At 41.4% G+C, this 9,802-nt stretch overlaps 1 protein-coding gene across 4 annotated transcripts; it reads left to right on the forward strand.

Moving 5' to 3' along the window:
• The first annotated feature begins 12 nt into the window (after positions 1–12).
• On the forward strand, positions 13–9,448 carry UQCRH (ubiquinol-cytochrome c reductase hinge protein). 4 transcript variants are annotated; one of them, XR_012915116.1, is made up of 6 exons: positions 13–190; positions 1,095–1,160; positions 3,744–3,770; positions 4,242–4,389; positions 4,499–4,660; positions 9,231–9,448. XR_012915116.1 is itself a non-coding variant. In XM_012776068.3 (5 exons), the coding sequence occupies exons 1-5, from the start codon at positions 137–139 to the stop codon at positions 9,261–9,263; spliced, it is 342 nt and encodes a 113-aa protein (XP_012631522.1). In that variant the 5' UTR covers positions 13–136; the 3' UTR covers positions 9,264–9,448. The 4 variants fall into 4 exon arrangements, 3 of the variants coding, with proteins under 3 accessions (XP_012631522.1, XP_012631524.1, XP_012631523.1); XM_012776068.3 differs by lacking the exon at positions 4,242–4,389; XM_012776070.3 differs by lacking the exon at positions 1,095–1,160.
• The last annotated feature ends 354 nt before the right edge of the window (positions 9,449–9,802 follow it).

The following is a 9,802-nucleotide window of genomic DNA, read 5'->3' on the forward strand; positions in this document are numbered from 1 at the left end:
ACTACGATTGAGTATGCCGCACTTCCGGCCAGATCGCCGGATATCCGCTGAGTGACCCTTACGAGTCCTTCTTGATCCTGAAGTGTGTTAGGTGCCGCTGTTACTGCTCGTGTTGAATCCAGAACCGTAGCTGGACATGGGTCTGGAGGACAAACAAAAGATGCTGACTGGTTCTGGGGATCCCAAGGAGGTAAGGCAAGGTGATCGACTCGACTCTCTTTTCTAAGGCCCAGGACGCAGCCCGCCCAAACTTGCCTGGGGCCCTCCTAGCCCTGCTTTCTCCTCTTAGATTTGCAGGGTCAGTAGAGCTGGTTCCCTCGACCCTTCCCCAGAATTCGTCGAGTGACTTTGGGCAAATAGTCTTTCTCTGGGCCTCAGCTTCCATATTCTATAAATGTGAAGGTTTAACGAGAGCGAAAATACTGTATTGACTAAACTCTTGTAAAAAATATTTTCAATCATTCATGTGTTCTGAGGCCCTGTTTTGACACGTTTGGGGAGCAAACAGACCAACTTTACCCTAGCTCAGGTCAGAAATCCCTACCACATCTTCTTTGGAAGATCAGGAGATCTGGCCTTACAAGAGTTCTGTGAAAAAGTGGTTTCTTTTTCTTTGAGGGCAGAGAGAGGTTATTCTTTGGGGACAGTGTAGGAATGTAGTATAATTCTGTGATGAAAGAAGGAGCGCTTTCCCAGAGTAAGAATGCCTGTATAATAAGTTTTTATTGACTGCTTGCTATTCCAAGTACTTTCTGTGTACTAATTCATTTAGTGTACACAATATTTTTATGAGGTATTAGGTACTATTATTATTGCCTTTTTTAGAGATGAGGAAACAAGCATGGATGTTAAATATCTTGTCTAAGGATACAGCTAACAAATTGGCTCTTGGGTTGAATCCAGAAAGTGTAGTTCTAGAGCCAGGACTCTTACCACAGTGCTTTACAAAAGCTATTAGCTTTCTGTTTCCAATTTCATTTCTCGTCTGTTCATTTGTTCTCTGGTCACTTCAAGGTAGCCATTCTGGGCTTATGGATTCAGAATAGTTGTTAACTCACTTATCTCTTAATTTTTCCTACTCTTATTATTTTCAGAAAGAAGTGGAGCCAGACTCACAAAATTCAGGCAGGCCCAGCACAGCAGTAGATGAGAAAAATAAAGTAAATATGCAGTCAATTTTAAAATTAAGAAAATGGAAGTATTTTATGAAGAACCCATAATTCTAGAGGATTAAATTTTTTATTTAGTATGACCTTGGTTTTTCTCATTGATTAGAATTTTTATATGAAGCAGTCCATATTCAGATTTATATTTGGATTTGTTTTTCTAAAATGTGCCATGATATTTTTGACACAAAATTATCAATGTTGTAGCATTGCTAATTGGGAAATGATATAAAGGTCTTGCTTCTAGTATACTAATTTCTCGCTTCTGACTCGGGCAGAATGTAATTTTCTTTAAAAGAGTAAAATTAAGAAACCTTGTTTAACGAAAAACTAGAATTTACATCCTAAATAGAATCTTCATGTTTAGAAGAAACCTTTGCCAATTGTGAGAATAAATAGCCAGGGTTAGGCCTGGCGTGGTGGCTCACGCCTGTAATGCTAGCACTCTGGGAGGCCAAGGCGGGCAGATTGCTCAAGGTCAGGAGTTCGAAACCAGCCTGAATAAGACCCCATCTCTACTAAAAATAGAAAGAAATTAATTGACCAACTAAAAATATATATACAAAAAATAAAAATAAAAAATTAGCCAGGCATGGTGGCACATGCCTGTAGTCCCAGCTACTTGGGAGGCTGAGACAGTAGGATTGCTTGAGCCCAGGAGATTGAGGTTGCTGTGAGCTAGGCTGACGCCACAGCACTCACTCTAGCCTGGGCAACAAAGTGAGACTCTGTCTCAAAAAAAAATAGGCAGGGTTACAGTTGAACCTGCCCTACCCCTCATTCCCAGCCTGTGCGAGCTTTGGTCTCTTCCCTGAATGGCATGGTAGAGAATGAAACAGATTATACTGGGATTTTGAACTTATTCTTTTTATTTCTGTATATACCTTTTCTTTCCTTTCTCCCAAACATGGACACTTGCATGCATAGGCAGGTAAACCTTATTTCTGATGAGCATTGAGACACTGATCAGACTCTGCTATGCTCCAGATTTAGGCCTGTGGTGATGCATGGGGAATATTTTACAGTGCTCCTGTTGGAAGAAAGAAAACTAAGTTTGAGATTATGCACTTGAATCAGAAGTAAATAGATAGGGCCTGTGTTTCCAAGCCTGTGGGTGGAGTTGTGTAGACCTTTGGTGCGCTTATATTAATGGTTAGTCTTAGGGTTCTGGGAATTCAGCAAGTCAAAACACAGTGACCATAACCATCTTCAGTTAAGCTCTGGCTAGAGAAGAGTTTAGGTTTGTCCATTTTCATATTCCAAATTCAAGTTCAGAGTCTAGAAAAAATGGCTTTCCTCCTTACTTTATGCGAGATGTAAGAACTAAACTTAGTAATATTTCTAGCACTACTAAGATTTACCAGAATAGAGAACAAAATACTTTATGTAGGTGCCATATGAACATCTAACAACTTGAATCTATATCAGAAAATGTCTAATTACGTTTTGTTGTTGTTGTTTTTGAGACAGAGACTCACTGTGTTGCCCTGGCCAGTGTGCCATGGCATCAGCCTAGCTCACAGCAACCTCAAACTCCTGGGCTCAAGCAATCCTTCTGCCTCAACCTTCCAAGTAGCTGGGACTACAGGCATGCGCCACCATGCCTGGCTATTTTTTTCTATATCTTTTTAGTTTGCCAATTAATTTCTTTCTAATTTTAGTAGAGACAGGTTCTCGCTCTTGCTCAGGCTGGTCTCGAACTCCTGGCCTTGATACGCCTGTCTGGTTCTCCTAGAGTGCAAAGATTACAGGCATGAGCCACCTTGCTGCCCTAATTATGGTTTCTTATCTCTAAACTGGGATTACTTCCTTAAGGAACTATTGTGATCAAATCATGACACATAAGAAGGTGCTTTATAAACTGTAGAGTGTTAAGCATACTTAGGTTCCTGCTAATGAAAGTAAGATGGTGTCTCTGTCTTGAATTGAAATGTACTTGGGATTTGTTTTAATCAGGTACTGTAATGTGACAGATATGGAGACAACTGGTTTTGAAAAAAGAGTTTATTACAATTCCTAAGAGAAGGGGACATACCACACAGTGCAAGGCTACATAGGGAAGTGTCAGGGCTGGTCAGGAGGCAGAAGTGAGGGGGTAGGAAGCATGGCTCAGAGCCTTGGTTTCTGTGAGAAAAAATGGATGAGGCAGGATAGGCAAGCTTAATTAAATTTGGGATTAGATAGTTTGAATAATTTCATTGGGCTCTGGGCTATAGGGCTGGTTCCTAGTTGTACTGTATTTGATCCAGTGGTGATTTAGACAAAGGGAAATATGAGCTTGGTGTATAAGACTCAGGTAAAGGAGGTGGTAGACTACAAGGGTTTTGATTGATTGGGTTGCATATGAGAAGTATGCTACCAGGCAAGTTGTTTGCTATCAAAAACTTAACTAGCCCTGGGAGGGCAGGATTAGCAAGGCCCCTAAGATGTCAAAATGTCATAAAACACATGATCAATAACACATGAAAATAACATGATCAATAGAATGTTTATCATCAGTAATTACATCATCAATATTATTGGGAATAACCATGCCATAAAATTGCTGCTGACATTAATTTTGTTTTCCTTTTATAGGAGGAAGAGGAAGAGGAGGAATTAGTGGTAAGAGCTGTCTCAGGTTTGGAACTGTCTCAGTAAAAGCAGGCAGTTTGAGCATCATGAAACTAAAGGCATTTGAAGGACACCTTAGAGAGAATAGGGGTGGAATAAGTTTTAATATTTTCCATGTAATGGGGTATTTAGGGGTATGGTCTGGGATCTGTGTCTGTTCTTGGTTTGGGGCTTCTTCAGTTGTGATATGAGTGAGCAGACAGCATCTTGGGGCCCTGGCACTCAGTCATCTGCTATTCATGGTTTATAAAGAAGGAACCTTTCTTAGACGGTCCTTTCTCAGACGGTCTCTGTGTTAGCACTGCCTTTCTAGCTGGGCAGCTGGGGTGCATAGGCCTGGTTCTCAGAGAAGGAGAATTGAAATTTTAGACATGCCATATCCCAAAATACTATGTTAACAAGTAAGGCCTCCTATAGGTCTACTTTGTTTAGCCAGGTTTCCTTTACCACCTTGTTTTTCAGATAGGACTGAGGCTTTCAGTACATACTGGCAACCTTGGAAGGCAGGAATGTGAAACTTTTCCCTACTACTTAGCATCAGAATTGAATGGGAGACCCCATTCTGCCATGTCTGGTGGCAGTGTGGCTCTGCCAGCTGGCCTTCTGCACGGTAATTCAGAGGCAGCACCTTGGTTTGGTGGTTGTATTAATCAAAGCATATGTGTTTGGTGGGTCTCCCCTGAAATAACCATTTTATTCTTTTTCTGTTTCTCCATCAGGATCCCCTAACAACAGTGAGAGAACAATGCGAGCAGCTGGAGAAATGTGTAAAGGCCCGGGAGCGGCTAGAGCTCTGTGATGAGCGTGTCTCCTCCCGGTCACATACAGAAGAGGATTGCACAGAGGAGCTCTTTGACTTCTTGCATGCAAGGGACCACTGTGTAAGTCAATCTGAAGTCAGGAAGGGGAAAGCTTATGGTGGCCAGGGAAGACTTGGTGCTGACAACCTTTCTATGCTAGGGGCAGGGCCAGTAATGAATATTTACTGTTGACTCAACACACGTCAGGTACAGTGCCAAGCATTTTACATAAATAATCTTACCTAATCCTTATCACTTCCACTGGAGATAGGTATCATTGTCCCCATTTTACAGATAGAAACTAAGGCTCAGAGAAGAAAAATGAATATCCGAACTTAACATTGCTAAACAGCGGGGAAGCTGGATTTTGTACTCTTAAGTAACAGACACTTCTTTAAAATAATTTATATTCTCCAGTGTGTCTTATACATAGTAGATGCTACAGAAAGTTGTTTTTTTTTTTTTAGTATCCGGTATTATATAAATTACATGTAGGCAGAATTTAATATGGTTGCTTCTATTAAAACAGACTGGGTGGCCAATAAAAATATGAAAAGATGTTCAACATCATTAGCCATTAGGGAAATACCAATGAAATGTACCATGAGATACCACTTTATACCCACTAGGATGGCTATAATCAATAAAACATAACAAACCAGGCCGGGCGCTGTGGCTCACGCCTGTAATCCTAGCTCTTGGGAGGCCGAGGCGGGCGGATTGCTCAAGGTCAGGAGTTCAAAACCAGCCTGAGCGAGACCCCGTCTCTACTATAAATAGAAAGAAATTAATTGGCCAACTGATATATATATAAAAAATTAGCCGGGCATGGTGGCGCATGCCTGTAGTCCCAGCTACCCGGGAGGCTGAGGCAGAAGGATCACTTGAGCCCAGGAGTTTGAGGTTGCTGTGAGCTAGGCTGACGCCACGGCACTCACTCTAGCCCGGGCAACAAAGTGAGACTCTGTCTCAAAAAAAAAAAAAAAAAAAAAAAACATAACAAACCTTGGACAGGATTTGGAAAAACTAGAAATACTGCTGGTGGGATTGTAAGTTGTTACGGCCACTGTGGAGAACAGCCTGGCAATTCCTCAGAGGACTAAACATAGAGTTAACATATGACCCAGCAGTTCCACTCCTAGGTGTATAGCCAAGAGAAATGAAAATGTGTCTACACACAAACTTGTACACAAATGTTCATAGAAGCATTATTCATAATAGCCAAAAAGTGGAAACATAGATGTCTATCAACTGATAAATGGATGAATAAAATGTGGTATATCCATAAAATGGTATATCAGCAATAAAGAAAAATTAAGTATTTTTTTATTTGTTTTTGAGACAGGGACTTCCTCTGTTGTCTGGGCTAGTGGTGTCATCATAGTTCATTGCAACCTCAAATTCCTGGGCTCAAGTGATCCTCCTGCCTCAGTCTCCTTTAGTAGCTGGGACTACAGGTGTATGCCACTATGCCCGGCTAACTTTTTTATTTTTTGTGGAGATGGGGTCTTGGTATATTGTGGAGGCTGCTCTCAAACTCCTGGGCTCAACTGGTCCTCCCACCTCGGCCTCCCAAAGTGCTGGGACTCCAGGTGTGAGCCATTGTGCCTAGCCAAAAATCAAGTACTTTTCTCAAACAAAGTAAGCATAGAGGACTCATGCCTATAATCCTAGCACTTTGAGAGGCTGAGGTGGGAAAAATCACTTAAGTCCAGGAGTACAAAACCCGATCTCTACAAAAAATAGAAAAATTAGCTAGCCATGGTCCTAGTTACTTGAGAGGCTAGGCAGGAGGATTGCTCAAACTCAGGAGTTTGAGGTTGCAATGAGCTATGATGATGCCACTACACTCTAGCATGGATAACAGAGCGAGACTCCCCTTCCCCCTCAAAAAAATTAAATGTAGAATTACCATATGATCTAACAATTCCACTTCTGGGTATGTGCCCCAAAGAACTGAGGGTAGAGACTCAAACAGATATTTGTACATTTATGTTAATAGTAGCATTATTTACAATATCCAAAAGGTAGAAATAATCCAAGTATCCATTGGTGGATGAATGGATAAATAAAATGTGCTATATACATACAATGGGGTATTATTCAGCCTTAAAAGTAAAGGAAACTGACACATGCTGCAACATTGGTGAACCTTTGGGACATTATACTAAGTGAAATAATCCAGTCACAAAGGACAAATATATCATTCTACCTATATGGGGTACCTAGAGTAGTCACATTCATAAAGACAGTAGAATGGTGGTAGCCAGGAGATGTGGAGAGATGTGGAGAGGTGGTAGCCAACAATGGAGAATTGTTGTTTAGTGGATACAGAGTTTCAGTTTAGGAAGATGAAAAAGTTCCTGAGATTGATGGTTTTTAGAACAATGTGAATATACTTAATGTCAGAGAAATATACAGTTAAAAATGATTAAAATGGCATTTTTTTTTTTTTTTTTTTTTTTTTTGAGACAGAGTCTTGCTTTGTTGCCCAGGATAGAGTGCCATGGCGTCAGCCTAGCTCACAGCAACCTCAAACTCCTGGGCTCAAACAATCCTTCTGCCTCAGCCTCCCGAGTAGCTGGGACTACAGGCATGTGCCACCATGCCCGGCTGATTTTTTTCTATATATATATCAGTTGGCCAATTAATTTCTTTCCATTTGTAGTAGAGACGGGGTCTTGCTCTTGCTCAGGCTGGTTTCGAACTCCTGACCTCGAGCATTCCGCCCGCCTTGGCCTCCCAGAGTGCTAGGATTACAGGCGTGAGCCACCGCGCCCGGCCAGATTTTTTTTTTTTTTGAGACAGAGTCTCGCTTTGTTGCCCAGGCTAGAGTGAGTGCCATGGCATCAGCCTAGCTCACAGCAACCTCAAACTCCTGGGCTCAAGCAATCCTTCTGCTTCAGCCTCCCGAGTAGCTGGGACTACAAGCATGCACCACCATGCCTGGCTAATTTTTTCTATATATATTAGTTGGAAAATTAATTTCTTTCTATTTTTAGTAGAGATGGGGTCTTGCTCTTGCTCAGGCTGGTTTCGAACTCCTGACCTCAAGCAATGCGCTCGCCTCGGGCTCCCATAAAATGGCAGATTTTCAGTTATATATATTTTCTCCCACAATTTTAAAAAAATGAAGTGCTAAACTTGCCATAACATGGATAAACCTTGCAAACATTATGCTACATGCTAAGGGAAAGAAGCTAGTCACAAAGTCACACATACCGCATGATACCATTTATACGAAATGTCTAAAATAGGCAAATCATGATCTGTTCCCTTTTTTTATTTTTTATTTTTCTGAGACAGAGTCTCACTCTGTTGCCCGGGCTAGAGTGCCATGGCATGAGCCTCGCTCATAGCAACCTCAAGCTGCTAGGCTCAAGCGATCCTCCTGCCTCAGCCTCCCGAGTAGCTAGGACTACAAGCATGCTCTACCATGCCCGGCTAATTTTTTCTATATATTTTTAGTTGGCCAATTAATTTCTTTCTATTTTTATAGTAGAGACAGGGTCTCACTCTTGCTCAGGCTGGTTTTGAACTCCTGACCTTGAGCGATCCTCCCACCTCAGCCTCCCAGAGTGCTAGGATTACAAGCGTGAGCCACCATGCCTGACCTGTTCCTTTATTACATGCCCTCTTGGTGATTTTCCTCTTCTTACTTTGCAGTCATTCAACAAATACTTAAATATATTTATAAACCAAGCACTGGGTTAGAATCTGGGAGTGACACAGACATGGTCCCTTCCTTTACTGAATTTATGAGCCAGCATAAGGGACAAAAGCAGAACAATTACTAAATTGTGGTAAGTCCCTCAGGTGTAACCTCAAGGTAGCATTCACTGAACTTCCGTATTTAAAGCCACTGAGGTTTACTCTCCCCCTATTTTATTTTCCTCTTACCATTTACCACTGTCAGAAGTTACCTTATTTATTTATTTTTTCGAGGCAGAGTCTCACTCTGTTGCCCAGGCTAGAGTGCCATGGCATCAGCCTAGCTCACAGCAACCTCAAACTCCTGGGCTCAAGTGATCTTCTGCCTCAGCCTCCTGAGTAGCTGGGTTTATAAGCATGCGCCACCATGCCTGGCTAATTTTTTATATATTTTTAGTTGGCCAATTAATTTCTTTCTATTTTTAGGAGAGACAGGGTCTCGCTCTTGCTCAGACTGGTTTTGAACTCCTGACCTTGAGCAATCCACCCGCCTCAGCCTCCCAGAGTGCTATGTGTTTATATTTCCCTTATTACTCTGTAAGTACCATAAGTGACAGAGATGTTTACAGCTGTAACTCACTCAGCACTTAGAACAGTAGTTGGTATATAGTAGGTGTTCTATAAATACCTGTTGAATTAATATGTAATATTAACAGTGATGGGAGATACATGTTTCTATGGGAAGACAGAGGAGAGACAGATTTGTGTAGGGATAGTGGCTTGTTTATAGAAGTGACATGTCCACTTAAGATCTAAAGGAAAAATAAAGATGAACAAAGTTGAGTTCTAGATAGAAGAGAGTTCACTAGGGCTCAAGTGTGGTGAGAGTGTGTGAGGAGTAGTGAGAAAAGAGGCGATACTATTTCAGGTCATGAAGGACCTTGTAAGCTATGACATTAAAGCTGCCAGTTGATGACATCCTTTTCTTTTCCCCATCTAGGTGGCCCACAAACTCTTCAACAGCCTGAAATAAATGTGCAGACTCATTCACCTCAGCCTTCATCACCTGGACATCAGGATACTTCCTTATGGTTTTGAATATGCCATTTGTTTTTAATTTGTGTAAAAGTTCATATGAACCTCATGGATTTTGGCTTAGGCAAGTAGCTTCTGTGTAATCAGCAGTGATTCCATCTTAATAAAATTTTGGGAACTGCTTCCTGTCTTTTTTTAAAGTTTGGAATTTTTTTTTCAGCATATTATGTGGGTATAAATGTTAAGGTTAAGTATATTGCCCATGGCCCCCCTCCCCCCTCGAGTTAGAGCTTCAAGCGTGACCATCCCCCAAATGTTGCATATCTTACTCATTGTGTTTGTATATACTGGAATTTTTTTAATCTGAAAATTTCAAGCACAAATGAGAACAGATGGAATAATAACCCCCATGTACCCATCACCTAGCAAGTACATATGTTTTAATGATAAGGACTTTATTTATTTTTTTGAGGCAGGGTCTTACTCTGTCACCCAGACTGGAGTGCACTGGTGTCACCATAGCTCACAGCAGCCGCA

This window comes from Microcebus murinus, chromosome 2 (genome assembly GCF_040939455.1).
Source record: "Microcebus murinus isolate Inina chromosome 2, M.murinus_Inina_mat1.0, whole genome shotgun sequence".
NCBI classification, from domain to species: domain Eukaryota; kingdom Metazoa; phylum Chordata; class Mammalia; order Primates; family Cheirogaleidae; genus Microcebus; species Microcebus murinus.